This window comes from Zeus faber, assembly GCF_960531495.2.
Source record: "Zeus faber genome assembly, chromosome: 1".
Lineage (NCBI taxonomy): Eukaryota > Metazoa > Chordata > Actinopteri > Zeiformes > Zeidae > Zeus > Zeus faber.
This window is the reverse complement of record NC_137193.1, coordinates 58,766,685-58,784,419: the sequence shown is the minus strand read 5'-3', so window position 1 is coordinate 58,784,419 and position 17,735 is coordinate 58,766,685. Positions and strand designations below refer to the sequence as shown.

Below are 17,735 nucleotides of genomic sequence, written 5' to 3'. Positions count from 1 at the left end.
TCACATGGGGTTTCCTCCACCTACCATCAGTAAGGACCCCCACCAAAAACATGCACACATCACCATCATCTGACCAGCGATGGACACCTGGTACCAGGTCCCCGGGCGCGTCGACAAATGCTGCCCACTGCTCCTGGCTGCCCCCCCCCCGAGGAAGGACAAGCCAGGATGGGAGAAATGCAGAGGCCACATTTCACGGGCCACCACCAAAAAAAAGCATGTGCATGTGTATGTTTGTGTATATATATGCATGTGTTGTAGTGCAGTGTGTCATGTGACAAATAAAGATTCTTAATTCTTAATATATATATATATATATATATATATATATATATATATATATATATATATATATGGCCAAGCTTGTATACAGTATGCAAAAGTGTATGTTCGTTCGGTGTTCCGCAGGGAATAACTACGTAGTTGTTTCCCCCCAATAATGTGCAATGATGAACTTTTTTTAACTCTAAGTCCTTAAAATTTAAAACAAAAAAACAACATCAAACGTGTATCCAGTGAGGATAACGAACAACGACGAGATAACGCAGATAATCAAAGCACCCATTTTCCTGGTTCTCCCTGTGCTCATCCATCCAGAAGTCAGCCGAGGTCAACTCCTTCCTTCCAACTCCTTCAACTTCTTCCATTGATGTTGTTGTTGTTCAACTCCTTCCACTGTTGTGGTTGTTGTTCAACTTCTTCCATTGTTGTTGTTATTCAACGCCTTCCATTGATGTTGTTCAACTCCTTCCATTGTTGTGGTTGTTGTTCAACTTCTTCCATTGATGTTGTTGTTGTTCAACTCCTTCCATTGTTGTTGTTGTTGTTCAATTCCTTCCATTGTTGTTGTTGTTCAATTCCTTCCATTGTTGTTGTTCAACTCCTTCCACTGTTGTTGTTGTTGTTCAACTCCTTCCATTGTTGTTGTTGTTCAATTCCTTCCATTGTTGTTGGTCAACTCCTTCCATTGTTGTTATTATTCAACTCCTTCCATTGTTGTTGTTCAACTCCTTCCATTGTTGTTGTTTTTCTTCAACTCCTTCCATTGTTGTTGTTGTTCAATTCCTTCCATTGTTGTTGTTCAACTCCTTCCACTGTTGTTGTTATTCAACTCCTTCCATTGTTGTTGTTATTCAACTCCTTCCATTGTTTTTGTTCAACTCCTTCCATTGTTGTTGTTGTTCAATTCCTTCCATTGTTGTTGTTCAACTCCTTCCATTGTTGTTGTTATTCAACTCCTTCCATTGTTGTTGTTCAACTCCTTCCACTGTTGTTGTTATTCAACTCCTTCCATTGTTGTTGTTGTTCAATTCCTTCCATTGTTGTTGTTCAACTCCTACTGTTGTTGTTATTCAACTCCTTCCATTGTTGTTGTTGTTCAACTCCTTCCATTGTTGTTGTTATTCAACTCCTTCCATTGTTGTTGTTATTCAACTCCTTCCATTGTTGTTGTTCAACTCCTTCCACTGTTGTTGTTGTTGTTCAACTCCTTCCATTGTTGTTGTTGTTCAATTCCTTCCATTGTTGTTGTTCAACTCCTTCCATTGTTGTTGGTATTCAACTCCTTCCATTGTTGTTGTTATTCAACTCCTTCCATTGTTTTTGTTCAACTCCTTCCATTGTTGTTGTTCAATTCCTTCCATTGTTGTTGTTGTTCAACTCCTTCCATTGTTGTTGTCGCTCAACTCATTCCATTGTGCAGAAGCGTTCCAACCGAGTCGCCCATCGGAACCGCTAGGGGGGAAAAGCTTTAATTGTATTTGTGGCTGCAGCGTAGCCCCGCCCCTTGGAGGCTGTGATTGGCTTCTCTCTAAGTGGCTTAAACCTCCGTGGATCTGATTGGTCGAGGAAGCTTTCTGTTTTGGGTCGCATGCCAGCGGCCGTCTGGAAGGGGAGGGGAGGGGAGGGGAGGGGCGCCGCGGAGCTTCCGGTCCTGGGCTCAAATTGACACACAATGAGGAGGAGCGGGGACCGGGAAGACGCTCGCTGAAACACCGCTGTAAATAAATACAGGAACCACTGGAGCGGGAGAATAATGGAAAATCAGGTACTGTGGCTTTTCTGTCTCTCTAGGGCCAGTAAAGTATAAAAACACGCTGGAGTCCATTCTTGTTCGAGCAGTTGATTAGCAGCGCTAAGCTAGCCTCCTCACTAGGAATGTATCGGCCCTCGGCTATGCTAAGCTAAACTAAGCTAAGCTAGCCTCCTCAGCTGGAATGTATCGGCCCTCGGCTAAAATAAAACAAGCTAAGCTAAAGTGAGCTAAGCGACGCTGCAGCGACAAGGCGCCGGTGGAAAAGCTTGTCCTGTCCAGGTTGGGTTGGGTTGGGTTGGGGTGGTGGGGCTGTGCTGTGCACACAATAACAACAACAACAATAACAATAATAATAATAATAACAATAACAACCCTTCGTTGTACAGCATCTTTCATACATAACCTGCAACTCGAAATGCTTTACATTAATAGAAAGCAGTGAAATAATAATAAAAAATAACCTTTAATTGTCCACCACCATTCATTACCAACATGCAACTCAAAGTGCTTTGCATAAATTAGTCAATAAAATTGTGATAATTAAAAGCAAACAAGCAAAATATGTTCACTATAAATATGTTAATATTATACCCAAGTATTACTCTTGAATTATTCGTTTTGAAATGACAATTCTCAAATAATTCTCAATATAGAGGCTAAATAGGTTATAAATCCTGTTGGGATTGGACGCCCAGACTTTCTGCATATAAATAAAAAGACAGTTGGGAAAAAAAAAAGAATGAAATTAAGTTTTAAATGTATTAAAAAAAATAAAATATGAAATATCCACCAAGGTAGGGAAAACTTTACATTATCTGACTAAGGCTTGACTCACACCGAAATGCGAAACTATACAGTTGCTTCAGGCGATGAAACTTTATTTCGAACATCCAGTGCATGTCCAGTGTTTCCCGCCCCGCCCCACTCGGTTTGATTCCCAGGTCAGTGGGATCAGTGGGATTCCACAGCATCTTCACCACTTGACGGGGGACACTTTTCCCCCCACACGTGTGCCTTTATTTTGCATAGATGAACGACTGAGACATGGATACAAATCTTGGGAAGATTTAAGTTTGTTTTGTGTCAAAAAATAAATAAAAATAATAATAATAATAACAACAGAAATATGCATGCAGTTAAGGTAACATTAGATTTGAAAAAAGAATTCTCACGCATCACTTTATTATGTCACAACCAGAAATATCTTAATCCCCAATTTCTGAACCATCTAAGTAACCAAAGTGTGCAGTGGTGAGCATGCACACCCGCAAAATTAAGCTATATTGTTTTCAGTTGTAATTAGGAAATAGTTTTTTTTATTCTTCAGGTTTTTCCTGTATATTTGAAAATGTACTCCCAACGGGGATTGACCTGTTTCTAGTACAAGTGACCGTTGTACTTTTATTGATGTTGTTCTGTGCGGCGGGAAGCTCCGGATGTGTCTAGGGATTAAGCTGGAACTTTCGTTCAGCCTCCTAATCAAAACACAGCCGCTGTAGTAACCGTCAAAGGGACGGGATGGGGTTACATTTTGGCTCGTGTTCGTGGTGTGTCCTCTCCTTCAAAGGAGACACTCGGATTTTCTCTCTGCTGGCATAGATTAACGCAGTTATGAGTGGTTTTATTTACACGGCACGTGGGGGGCTCATTGTTATCGTGCGAGCCGGTGTGTCTGCCAAAACTCACATTTTCCTTCAGTTGGCTGATTGTGTGTGTGAGGGAGTGTTCGCTTGTATATGTGATGATGGCTGCTAGGTTCTGCCGCCTCGCTTTATCACCCTGCTGTGGCTTTGATGAGGGTTAACTGTATAAATAAGTTTTGCCAAACATCATTTTGTCCATTTCATGTCGTTAGGAGGACGACGTGGAATCTGACTATGGCCTCCCAGTCCAGTTCATATACATGTCTGCATTTTGTTCCCATTACAGCTAATAACACTTGTAATTAACATGTTCTAGTTAATGTCAATACTGTCATCTTTTGGTTGCCATACTCTTCGTGTGTGTGTGTGTGTGTGTGTGTGTGTGTGTGTGTGTGTGTGTGTGTGTGTGTGTGTGTGTGTGTGTGTGTGTGTGTGTGCCCGTGTGTGTGCCCATGTGTGTGCCCGTGTGTGTGCCCGTGTGTGTGCCCGTGTGTGTCCGTGTGTGTGCCCGTGTGTGTGCCCGTGTGTGTGTGCATGTGCGCCCGTGTGCATGTGCGCCCGTGTGCATGTGCGCCCGTGTGCATGTGCGCCCGTGTGCGTGTGCGCCCGTGTGTGTGTGTGTGTGTGTGTGTGTGTGTGTGTGTGTGTGTGTGTGTGTGTGTGTGTGTGTGTGTGTGTGTGTGTACACACACACACACACACATATGTATGTGAGTGGTTTCTTGAACATGACAATGAGTTCACTGTACTCCAATGGCCTCCACAGTCACCAGATCTCAATCCAATAGAGCACCTTTGGGGTGTGGTGGAACGGGAGATTCGCATCATGGATGTGCAGCCGACAAATCTGCAGCAACTGCGTGATGCTATCATGTCAATGTGGACCAAAATCTCTGGGGAATATTTCCAACACCTTGATGAATGTATGCCACGAAGAATAAAGGCAGTTCTGAAGGCAAAAGGGGGTCCAACCCGGTACTAGCAAGGTGTACTTAATAAAGTTTATGGAAAGTGTGTGAGTGTGTGTGTTAGAATTCCTTTGGAGTATTCCCATAGTAGATTCCCTTTTCATCTTTTTTTGTATGGTCTCATCCTATCCCTTATGTGGTGCTGGCATGGACTGGGGGTTGCCGGGGGTGCTGCCATTTTTAAGGAGCTCCATGGCTGCGCTAAGAGGGTGTGGCAAAGTCTGGAGTTTAAGGGCATTACTGCCACAGACTAGCCAGGCGGAACTGTGTGTGTGTGTGTGTGTGTGTGTGTGTGTGTGTGTGTGTGTGTGTGTGTGTGTGTGTGTGTGTGTGTGTGTGTGTGTGTGTGTGTGTGTGTGTGTGTGTGTGTGTGTGTGTGTGTGTGTGTGCCTGAGAGTGCCAGACCAGCTCATCTCAATCCTGTCCCCTCTAATCCCCCCACTCTGTCCCAGCTCACGAGCAGCCCAATGAAAGGGCCAAATCCCCACATTCTTCAGTCCTCGCTTAGACATAACCCCCCTCACACACACACACACACACACACACTTACTCCCCCGACATCATTCCCCCTCGATACTCCATCTTCAAAACCACTTCACTAGCAGTTCTGACCACCTCCACCACCACGGCAGCGCTGGGTCATTCACTCGGCCCCACTACTGTCATTGTTCTTATCTGTGAAAGGTAGCACAACAAAGTGTCCCTACTTTGTACAAACCTTTTGAGATTGGTCAGTTCAACCATCTAATCGTTGGCATTACACAGGAACGTCCTGAGTATCAGTCTGGCCTTGTGTTTGTCTGTGCCACACATTTGTAGTTTTGTTGGGACGATAATCTGAGCTATTGATATGAGCGACAATATAGGTTTTCCATTAAAATACAGTCACCATAATCTATCACTCATGCTTGCTGGCTGTAAAACATATTTCTTTCATAAAATACTGGAACTACTGTTATTTGCAGATTAGTATGAATCCAATGATTAAAAGTATTAAAAAAAATCCAAATGCTTACCACCATCAACTTGTAAATAAATGGACCCCAAAATTATCGACCATTTCTACTATTAATAATTAAACTTTTCATTGTTGCAGTTCAGCGTTTCTCAATAATGTCACCCCTGTCACTGATGCGTATCGCCATACTCTTATATCGCTGAATTTCTTGGTTTGATATTTTGCCAAATCCCTAATGCATAAATAAAACTGCCAAATGGGAGAAAGTTTGACCATACCTCCCAAACTTCTAAGGTTCATCTCAACCTGTGGAAATGAGATTTTCCGTTCTTGGCCAAACACTACTGAATATGACATTTTTGTCAAGCGGTTTGTTTGGGTTGTGTATTTTGTTCCCCTGAGCCTGAAGATGCAGCCGTTGAAACTTATCGTACTTTACGTCTCGGTTTCTCCAGTGCACGGTGCAGGTGAAGCTGGAGCTTGGTCACAGGGCCCAGCTGAGGAAGAAGGTGACTTCAGAAGGCTTCACCCACGACTGGATGGTGTTTGTCCGAGGCCCGGAGACCGGCGACATCCAGCATTTTGTCGACAAGGTTGTCTTCCGGCTGCACGAGAGCTTCCCTAAACCCAAAAGAGGTACGTGTGGAGGCCGTGAGCAAATACTTCTTGTGTTTCTTCAACTTGTACGTTCCCATCCCCTTTGTTTGTACTTGAATAAAGAAGTCGCCGTCTCTGGATGATTATTTAACTTTTGGGTCTTTCTGGTTTTGTCATCCTGCTGCAGTATGCAAGGAGCCGCCATACAAAGTGGAGGAGTCGGGATACGCAGGCTTCCTCATGCCCATCGAGGTCTACTTTAAGAACAAGGTGAGATGGCGGGGTTTACCCCACCCAAGTACAAATCGTACATTTGAACCCGCCCCTGGCTGTACGTATTCAAATGACCATGCTGTTGAACTACTTTGTATTTCCTCTCTTCAACGCCATTAACATTCATTCTGTCCGAGCTACTAAAGAAAACTCATCGTGAAGCGGTGCAGACAGGCTCAGTTTGGGGGCGGGGGGAGGGACAGGCTGAGGTTCCGCGGAGACGTCAGAGATTTGACAGCTCCACCCTGCGATCGGGGCTGGATCCGCCCTCGGGATTTATGAGCCGCTGTCACGTGATTAAACGCCGCTCGGATCAAGTTCCTCAGGATTTCACCCCAAATCGGATCCGACACCGAGCCAGTGCCGTCCCTGTTAAATGTGTTTCTGCAGCTCCGTCACAGGCGGACATCGGAGACGCGGTTCTTCTCGGGGGGTGAAACTCTCTCTGGCGTTGTGTTTTGGATTGAGATGTCAGTTTGCAGTCTGGTCAAGATAATTCCAGAATTCCGTTGTGGTTAATGATGAGTTTTTACGTTGACGGTTTGAGGAAATTCCCCAAATCCTATTTTGAACTACGGTTTGCTCGACGGCTCAGAGTCTACAGCGACGTAACAATGGGCCGATTGTGTGTCCCGACATACAGGAAAGAAAGTTCCCAAAGAAATTGACTGTGATTGCTTTCGCATCCTACGTGTTACATTCAGATCCATGTCATTCAAATCCAGGTGTGCCTCCTGACTTTGGTGACCTAACAACTATTTGTAATTGACACGGGCCTGTGATGCGATTGTTTAACTGCTTTTGGGTTGAGCTTGTCGTGGCAATCCCAAACTTTTGTAAGGCTGACTCGTTTGGAATGTTCATTTACATCATGGTGCAGTTCCAATTAGCATATCTTTTGTTCGGGCAACTTAAAGTTGCTTTTTGTAGAATTTACCGAATGGACTTGGCAGAAATGGAATGTAATATTCATAAGTATGTTTTAATTAGAATGAGCCCCTTATTACTACGCTTCCACGGAGGCCGCCATGTTTCACTGCCATGCTTCCATGGTAGCCCAGAACGGACAAACCAAACGCTGGCTCTAGAGAGGGCCTTTTGCTGAGTTTCATGGCCACGGTCTCTTCTACGGAGGCTGCCATGTTGCTCCGCCGTGGGGAGGGGTGTTCTGTTGGTTGCAGATGTGCAACCTCACCGCCGGATGCCACTCAGTTCCAGTACACACTGCACCTTTTAAGCAAAACTTTGTTTTCCAACTTTAGTTTAGTGATTATAGATGATGTATTACTGTTTCCTGGGTTGTATTAGTACATTTTGGAAAACTTGCGTCAAAGGGAAAAGCAGTATGAACCACAGTTTTTGATTCATAAAAATATATATATAATACAGCTGACATGGTTATTTTTCTGTAGTGTTCCGTCATGTTGGTGAAGTGTAGACAAAATTAAAATAAATTAATCTTTTAATTTTGTCATGAGTGTGTGCTCCACCGGAGGAAGCTGTGTATAAAATCCATGTGGGTGAAGAGTGCATTAAAGCTCCTTAGCTCTGATTATAATTGACAACAGGGAAAAATGGCAGAGCTGAAAGAACACATGCTAGACTTGTGCCGGAGCGTCAACACAGTTATATTTCCTGACAAGAATGCCTCCTATTTAATTTGAAGGCCATTCATGTGTGTTTTGTAGAAAGAAAATGCCCCCTAATAGCAAAAAATAAAAGGTGGCATACTATATAATACACGCAATAAACTGTCATCCACATGTATTTATTGAGCTGTTAACTAATGTTAGCCATGCTGTTTTAAATAAAGTAACATGAGGTACGATTGTTACCTAGAGTAGGTTATATTATTCTAGTATGTTTTGTTTAAATGGCTGTACAGTAAAAGAAAATTGAGCAATGATAACCTTTTTTTGTAGAGAATATACGCAACATGAAAGCAGAATGCCATGCACAAAAGAAAACAAAATCCAGTTTTATCTGGAAGGATCCTTTTCTAATAACATTGTAATAATAATAATTGATTATTCATTCAGTAATTTAATAATTGCATTTAATCAAACATCTTTTGGGGAAAATGTGGATCCCTAAGCACGATTTGTAGATTATGCATAGTACTCTGTATTGTTGAATTGAATTATACCTGTATTGAAAAAGGCTGCATGAAAGCTTTTTACAATGGCACTGGAAAGATGCATGTGCTCACTTGTTATTCTGGCATTATGCTTTTCTTTTTGAATTAGATTATGTTGGAAAAAATATTCGTTCTATATGTGGACAGGTCTCTGTTCTTAAGCTCTCTGTTCTTTGATGGATAACAACTCCTTTATGCTGTTGACTGTAGTCCTGGGGAAAAAATAAATCAGTTTTAAATTCAGGCTAATGTTAAACGTCAACTGAAATCCTTCCTTTTCGAATGTGAAATGTCAAGTTGACTAATCTAGGAGTGCTAGAAGAGAAATCAGAGAGCATTTATCGGGAAGACCTACATATGCATTTCTATTATGAAGATATTCTATGAATATTTTATTTTATTATTATTTCTTTTTAAATATGCTTTGCTTTTTTTCCCTTGCCCTGCTTTCCTCCTTGGGTTGTCGCATTCACGCTCTGCTTTGGTGTCCCAAGTCCCCTGCGTTTACCTAAGTAAAACTAAACTTCTCTCAGGAATGCTAGACGTACTTTGTCTGTCTTATTGACTTCCCGGCTGATGGTTTGTTCTCGAACTGTTAGCCATCTGATATGCTGTAGCTGATAAGGTCTGGCCGGGTGCCATAGAGCTGACCAGCTCCTTTTTATCTTCTGTTGTGAAATCCATAGGTCTGCAGAGAAGATAATGAAAGAAGACAAACACATATTAGCTTGTGGCCCCTCTGATAAAGTTTATTTTTATTGGAGGGTTGTGTAAAAGATACACACTTACCTTTAGAAAAGTTGTCTTTGGCACTTTCCTTCTATAACTCTTTTGTGGTTGTTGTTGTTGTTGTCCCCCCCCCCACCCCCTCTTCCCAGGAGGAGCCAAAGAAGGTGTTTTTTAACTATGACTTGTTCCTGAACTTAGAGGGGAACCCCCCGGTCAACCACCTGCGCTGCGAGAAACTCACCTTCAACAACCCCACCAAAGAGTTCAGAAGGAAGCTGGTCAAGGCCGGAGGGGTGAGGCTGGCTGACTGCTTGACTGCTCAACGCGACATTGAGTACATTTTATTCATTTACAAAGGATGACCTGGACAATGGTGGTCCCGCAATAACCTATCTTTGTTTTTAAAAACCTGCTTTCATGTTTCCTTTTTGCGGGCCTTTTTAATTCAGTTAAAGGTAGTAACTCCTCTTGATACACTTCCTGTTACTTCCTGTACAGCAGTTAATATTTTACCATAAATGCTGGAGGAATTATGTAAGGTACTTAAAATGTAATTAGGTGATTTACCTGACATTGTTATCCCTCCTCTTGCTGGGCAGGTAATGGTGGTTCCGGAGGGGGCTGAAGCTGTGTCAAGGCCCAGTCCAGACTACCCCATGCTCCCCACAATACCCCTGTCTGCCTTCTCTGACCCCAAGAAGACAAAGACTTCCCATGTGTCAAAGGTTGGTTTATCTGTACACAGTAATATCAGATCGTAATAACATAAAACGCTGTATTTTACTTTTAAGTATTTAAACAAATATAAGCTATTGTCACACAATAAAATGACATCTTGAATTGAAGCATAGCAAACAGTAAAATCAGTAGTGGACTGTCTTGAATATAAGATTTAAAAACATTGTTGGTTAGGCGACCGGTTCTCTGGAAGAAAGCAGAGTGGCACAGGCCACTATAACTGATATTTGTAGTGAAGAGAAAGTTAATAAGTTACTGCTCTCACTATTAGAGCTACTGTGTGGGTGAAAATGTGACTGTTCATGCAAGATACAGGTTTAAAGCATAGGGTGGGGGCAGACACAACCCATCATCACCTAGCTTTCTGGTGAGCTGTTCATGTAGAATCATTTACCCAATGGTGCTTTGTCATATCTAGTATAAAAATATGTTTTAAAAGATGCCACATGCTTTGAAATCCGTTTGATTGCACTTGACTGTTTTAAGTAGGGGCCGTGATATTAGGAAGCGCGTGAAGCTTTAGCAAAAAAATTAAATAAATCAGATAGGGGCCAAAGGATGGTAATATGCCAACTTTGCAGAGGTTGAAAAGTCCTCAATAGGGAGTTTGACAACAAACGTATTCAATCCTATTCAAAGAGATCAGAGGAAGAGAATCCTCCAACGTCTCGTTATGGCTGCTTTATAGTTCTGCGTCCGTGATTACACACGTAGACCGCCAAAACGCTAGATGGCTGGTATCGAGTATTTTAGCACGGAAGAAAAAACGGATCATGGATATTTCTCGCCACATATTGTCATTTGTTGTTTTTATAATTAGAAGATGATGTGTCGTATAAATTGAAATATTCTCGAACCTCCTCAGCAGTGGCATAGTTAGGGGTGGCTGTCCGGGGCTTCAGCCCCAAATGTTTTATGAATAGCCCCCAATCTAAAATAGCCCCGCAGTACCGGTTGTGCCCATGGCGTGCCAGCAACGGTGCGCCACAACAGTGTGTTTTTATTTTAGAAGTAGGTTATTTTATTTTCTTCCATTTCCTTATGGGGCCACCAAGCATCGTGCGTTGTCGGGGACACGTTCTCCGTCACTCCCCCCACCCACCTCCACAGTTTTCCTAGAGTGATTCAAGATTCAAGAGGTTTATTCATCACATATATGCAGTGAAATGTAATGCAACGCACCCGGTGATAACACACAATATGTCAGAGGAAATTTCTTTCTAAGTAGAAAAATGGCTAGAGCCTGCTTGTGCAGGCCATTTTGCCATTTTTGCCATTTTACAAGTCTTTGCATCCTAGAAACGCCCCTGTTTCTCAGCCAGCCTCTCTTTGATCTGCTCCATTTTCTTTTCTTTTATTTTTTTGACTGTTGGCAGAAATTAACTGGAAACACGTAGTGGGGAAAAAGTAGAGGTGCACGTAAGGCGCAGACGGCCTCTGCGGGCTACGCCGGTGACGTAGAGACTTGCAGCTATTCGACATGAACTATAAAGCAGCCTTAAGTACTGTGAAATCAAAATGACAAACATCAACACTAAACCACTCTTAGCTCAGTCCTTTGAGAGATGCACGTCTATTTTCGGAAAAGTAAGACAATGGTAAGAGGTGACGCAGTCTACTTGGCTGTCCCTTGGAGGCTATCTACAATAAAAACTGATTTTGATAAACAGGTTTTCTTGTTATTCTTAGAATAGGGGACCTCAACGCACAGTTGAAAGAATCTTTCTGAAACCCACTTCACAACTATACTGTCTCTCTATAACTTGTGGTAAAATGGATTCAAATACATTCATTTCCATTTTAAACATATTTAACTAGTTGTGCTGTGTATGTGTTTTGTATTTAAATATATATTATAAATCCAGGAACATCAGATTCTAAAAATCTTTGTTTTGCATATCTGTGATGTAGCTTCCATTTGGCATCAAAGAAGGCTTTATAAGTTGTTTCCTCCTCATTGATCAAATTGTTAGTTTTTCCCCCCTTACAACAAACTTGAAATGAATGAAAAATCAGCCTATGATTACAATTTTGATTAACTCAGGGTGTGTGTGTGTGTGTGTGTGTGTGTGTGTGTGTGTGTGTGTGTGTGTGTGTGTGTGTGTGTGTGTGTGTGTGTGTGTGTGTGTGTGTGTGTGTGTGTGTGTGTGTGTGGCCATGCTGTCCCTTTCCAGGAGGCTAGTAAAGAAGGCAGTGGCAGCAGCAAAGGACCCAAACCCCACAAGTTGACCAAGGAGCACCGCGAACGACCCCGCAAAGACTCTGAAAGCAAGGTCACGTCGAAAGGGGACAGCGACCGTGACGGAGGCACTAAGAGCAGCCGTGACCCCTCCTCCTCCTCTTCATCATCCTCTTCCAAGAAGCCCACAGATATCAAAGTGAAGGACGAGGGGAAGGTGCTGCCCAAGGCGGCGTTCAAGGAGCCCAAGCTCACCCTGAAGGAGGCAAAGCTGGAGGGCATGTCTCCGAAGGGAGGAGGGGGGGTGGGCGGGGGAGGTGGGGGAGGAGGTGGGGCAGGTGGAGGGGGAGGAGGAGGAGGAGGAGGAGTAGGAGGCAGCGGGGTGGTGGTGGTAGGAGGAGGAGGAGGAGGGGGAGGAGGAGGAGGAGGGGTGGTAGTTGGAGGAGGGGGAGGAGGAGGAGGAGGGGGAGGAGGGGGAGGAGGAGCAGGAGCAGCAGTGGTCGTAGGAGGAGGAGCAGGGGTAGGAGCAACAGGAGGAGGAGGAGGCGGCGGCAGTGGTGGGGGAGGCCCTGCGGACTCTAAAGCCCCTGGCAAGCGGGCTTCCACGGTGGAGTCTCCCAAGCCCAGTGCTAAGAAGCAGAAGAAGGGCAGCTCCGAGGGGCCGAAAGGTGCCACTGGCGGGGGCTTCACCAGCACCTCCCCTCGAGTCTCCTCCTCCTCCACAGCCAGCCAACCATACCCAGAGAAGAGGCCTCCCAAGGATAAGGGGCGCTGGGCCAAGAGTAAGACAGACACACAGGAGCTAAAGGAGCCCAAGAAGCCTCCCGAGTCCGATGAGTCCAATTCAGAGGATGAAGCCTCTTCTAAGTCAGAGGTATGTGGACTGCCAGCGTTCTTCATCCTGACTTTTCTTACTGATTTGAAGGCAAAGAAGGTCTACGTTGTGTTTATTTTCACAAGTATGAAAATAATTTATCTGCCTCTCATCATGATAATAATGGATGTGCCTACTTTCCCATATTCCTCTGTGCTCTCCAGCAGTCAGCCCCCTCCAGTCCCTCCAACTCCAGCTCCAGCTCCGAGTCCAGTTCTGACTCTGACTTTGAGCCGGGACAGAAACCAGGACAAGGTAGGGCTAAGACATCAACCAAACAGCACAAATAACCACTAATATTGTATAGGTCCCCATCATGCTGCCAAAACAGCTCTGACCCGTGGAGCCATGGACTTCACAAGACCTCGGAAGTTGTCCTGTGTTATCTGGCACCAAGACCTTAGCAGCAGATCCTTTAAGTCCTGTAAGTTGCAATGTGGGGCCCCCATGGATCAGGCTTATTGTTCCAGCACATCCCACAGATCCTCTATCGCATCGGACCCTAACCCCGCCCATCCACATGATGGCAAAGAAAATGTAATTCATCAGACCAGGCCACCTTCTTCCATTGCTCCATGGTCCAGTTCTGATGCTCACATGCTCATTTTAGCCATTTCAGTATTTTTTTCTATAGTAGCTCTTCTGTGGGATCAGACCAGATGGGCGACTTCGCTCCCCACACACATCAAGCAGCCCATTGGCACCCATGTCCCTGTTGCTGGTTCACTGATTGTCCTTCCTTGGACCACTTTTGGTAGGTACTAACCCCTGCATATCAAGAAGGACCCCACAAGACCTGTCGTTTTGGAGATGCTCTGACCCAGTCGTCTAGCCATCACAATTTGGCCCTTGTCAAAGTCTCTAAGATCCTTAGACTGCTTACGCTCCTCACCTCAATATTGGTATACTCACTTTCACCAGTAGCTTCTGAAATATAATCTTCTTCCTTCCTAAATCCTTCCTTCCTAAATTATTTTCCCCAATGACTTCCATTGCTTTAAGCAAACAGCCTTCTGACTGAAATATGAGGGAACCTATGAAAAAGGGACTATTAGCTTCACAATCTTGATGTTCTTTTAAACAATATTAAGTTTTGAATGTGACCAAATTCTCACCTTGCAGTGTCTTTGTGTGGTAGTAAGACACTGTCCTATTAATTTTCCCTCTCCCTCTCCCTCTCCCTCCAGGCCCCCTGAGATCCATGGTGGAGGAGATCCAGTCAGAGGAGTCTGATGATGATGACAGCAGCTCAGAGGAGGAGACGCCCGTTAAGAACAACCCTGCCAACAGAGACTCTCGGTCAGTCGCTAGCCCCTTCTAAGAATGTACAGCATCCTATGTAAACGATGCTCACAACGGAGAGTGTTATTCAGATGTGGGTTTTGGTTTGTTTAGAATCTGTCGTATTGGGTCCCAGGACGGACGCAAAGCTTCATGCTGTGCACCGTTTCTTGTCATGCGCGATTAAAAAAAATAAATAAATAATAAGTATTTATTTATTTATTTATCTATTTATTCTCTTGCCCCGTCAGGCTCAGTCTGGACAGCGAGAGCGACAGCAGTGACTGCTCTCATCGGCCCAGTCGAGACCCCGCCTTGCCCCCACAGAAACACAGCTCCTCCAATAACAAGGTGATGTGGGCCGAGCCTCCAGACGTTCATTTTTACTCCGTTGGGGTTGACGTGATCACAGTGTTAATGAGGAGACAACCAAGAACCAGATGTACACAGAAATATAGGTCATAATTTGATTCAATATCAACTCAATCAATATTGATTAAGTGGCTCGCAATATGATGCTATATCAATAGATATATATTGACATTTTATATCTAATGACTATTCAGTGTACTGTCTGACATGCGTTGCAAAAACTATTTTGTAGGAGAAATGAACTCTCGCGCAGAAATTAAATATTGAAATATGTTTGACCGTGGTGGTATTTGATTTAAGTGGAAATGGTTGCATAACTTCCCAGCAAAGTCAATCTAGTAGGATTTTCTAATCGATTCAGAAATTGAAATTATAAGACGTCCATATCGGAGTGTCTTTATTGAACTGAGCCCTGCCTCCTTCTTCCTACATGACACTGTTCAGAACTAGACTAATGTGATTTTGTCTTTTTAAATATACATTTGCAAAACCCACATGTGAGAATTATTTATAGGGCAAGAGTTTTTAGCCGAGAGAGGGATTTCTCTCGTCTATTTCAGGAAGCTATGCTTTATCGACATGTATCCCGCTTGGGAATGAGTACGTTATGCTGCATGTTGTCTTAAAGCGTATGATACAGAACGTTGGTCCGTGCAGATGGTGATGAGTGGATGAGACCACGCCTGCCCTCGTTCATGTCTGTTGTTTATCTGGCTGTTGACGGCGAGGTGTTGGTGACGACATCTAGCATTTGGTCAGAACACCAGTTGTACTTTCATTCCACCGCTTCATGCTTGTGGGTGATCCGTACAAATTCTGTCTGTCTTTGTCTTTCTGTCTGTCTGATGTTTCCTCTCTTTCTTTCTCGTTCTCCTTTCTTTCCGTGCACAGGTGTCTGGCAGGAAGAGTCCAGATCCCTCATTTCGCTCAGAGAAGGTGTTGAAGAAGGGATACGACAAGGTAGGAAGGGTAAATCAAACTTTCTTTTTTTAATATGCTTTAACACCCACTACATTCACACACACACACACACACACATAAACACAATGCCTAGATAAATATCAGTTGAACGCATAAATACATTTGGAATAGGGTGCCACATGATCATGTGTAGGATCTGCGGTTTTGGGGAAAGTAAACATTGGTTGTTGTTTCAATACATGACGCTGTTGAATGAAGGAGCGCTTAAGTGTACTTTTTATGGACTTTGCTCTGTTAAAAAACATTCTCATTCTCCTCTAGAGAGATGCCTACAGGTGCTATGAAATTAAATGATTGAATGACTGAATCCGGCAGAACCTGTTTTATCCAAGCACATATGAATATACACAAGTGTCCTTATAATAGCTAGCTTTGCCTTGATCAAGAATGTGGACAAGTAAATTGAGTATACATTTGTGACTGAGCAGTGACTCATCAAAGTCACAAAGATGAATTGACTTGTTTCCTCTGGTGCTTAAAAGCGCTGTTCATCGGACCACCGCTAACCAGTTTTTGTCTTTGCCCCGCCCTCATCAGGCCTACACAGAGGAGCTGGTCGACCTCCATCGCAGACTGATGGCTTTGAGAGAACGCAACGTCCTACAGCAGGTGTGTTTCCGCCTCACTCTGTCCTTCGGTGCTTCTTGACAGACTAACCCAACGCCCTCGCACGTCTTATGTCACATGGCATTCTTGCAACATAAGCCCTTTTCCCAGTTGCACCGGAAGCCATAAAGCTACTGGCAATGTTCCTTATTGGCGTCATATGGGAAAGGGATCAGGTGTCGATATTCCGTACAAGTCATTCTGTAAATTTCCTCACTCTCGACCTAGTATCATTACCAGCAAATCGCCTGTACCGCTGTGAATGGAAGTGTGTGGGAATTGAAGCAGTTACATTGTCGCAAAGTAGGGGTGGAGCCGAATCCAAATAAAGCACAAATTGAGGGTCTTTACAAATATTTATTTTGAACAAATATAACTTGAAAAAAAAAAAAAAAAAAAGATTTGTTTTCCGGGAGGAAAAAAAAAAAAGCGTTCTGAAAAATGGTGATTTCGAACTGTGGCGCTCGGCTGCAAAGACAAGAAACTGAAACACGTCCTGTCTCTACAGGGACGGGTCTTTGATATTTTCAGATTTTATTCCTTCTTGAAAATGCCAAACACCCTGGACGTGTCTTTTAGAGTTGGGGGTGCGGCGCGACCGTGTGGTGGTATCGGGCACAAGCACTTCGCTTGCCCTGCCGGCTGCACCACAGTGAAACCGGAGCGAGCGAGCGGACAGGGGGAGGGAGAATGGGTGGAGAACATTCATTATCCTGAGGCAGAGACTATGGGTCACGTTGAAAATGATCACACTGATTTAATAACATTGGGTTGGGGTGATTGTGTCCGGGGACCGGGGCTCTGTTCCCTCTCTGTCAGCGGAGGGAGGGGTCAGTGGGGCGGGCAGACGGGGATTTGATTCTCTTGCCTATTCTCGTGTGTTATTATACACCTCGTGCGAACATTACGTGATGTATCTGTAACAGTCATCTATGGATGTGGGAACAGACTCCATGCGGAACTTTTCCATAAAGGAGGCTGATGTGGGAATGTTTTTTTTTTATCCAGCAATGTTAGGTGTTCCATGTGGGAAAGGGGCTATACATTTCCTGCCACGTTTTCCACAGAAAACAAGTTCCCTTCAGATGTTTTAACCCTCATTGTTTAATCAGTTGTACAGTCAAATGGGCTTTTAAATGTTCTGTTTGTGCTTTGTTGTGAATGAATTGTCCCCGGTGTGGAGGTAAAGAAGGCATGCTTCATCTCTCCCCTACTCCATCTTTCCTCCCTCCCAGATTGTGAACCTGATAGAGGAAACGGGACACTTCAACGTGACCAACACCACCTTTGACTTTGACCTCTTCTCATTGGACGAGTCCACCGTCCGCAAACTACAGAGCTACCTGGAGGCCACGGCCACGTGA

At 44.0% G+C, this 17,735-nt stretch overlaps 1 protein-coding gene across 1 annotated transcript; it reads left to right on the top strand.

The window, feature by feature from the left end:
- Nucleotides 1-1,954: 1,954 nt before the first annotated feature.
- mllt1a (MLLT1 super elongation complex subunit a) lies at nucleotides 1,955-17,735 on the top strand (the record flags this gene model as incomplete). Its single annotated transcript, XM_079998480.1, has 13 exons — nucleotides 1,955-2,047; nucleotides 6,060-6,240; nucleotides 6,389-6,471; nucleotides 9,490-9,633; nucleotides 9,940-10,065; nucleotides 12,253-12,639; nucleotides 12,853-13,131; nucleotides 13,299-13,386; nucleotides 14,319-14,430; nucleotides 14,664-14,763; nucleotides 15,676-15,744; nucleotides 16,303-16,374; nucleotides 17,607-17,735. The coding sequence occupies exons 1-13, from the start codon at nucleotides 2,036-2,038 to the stop codon at nucleotides 17,733-17,735; spliced, it is 1,782 nt and encodes a 593-aa protein (XP_079854606.1). The 5' UTR covers nucleotides 1,955-2,035.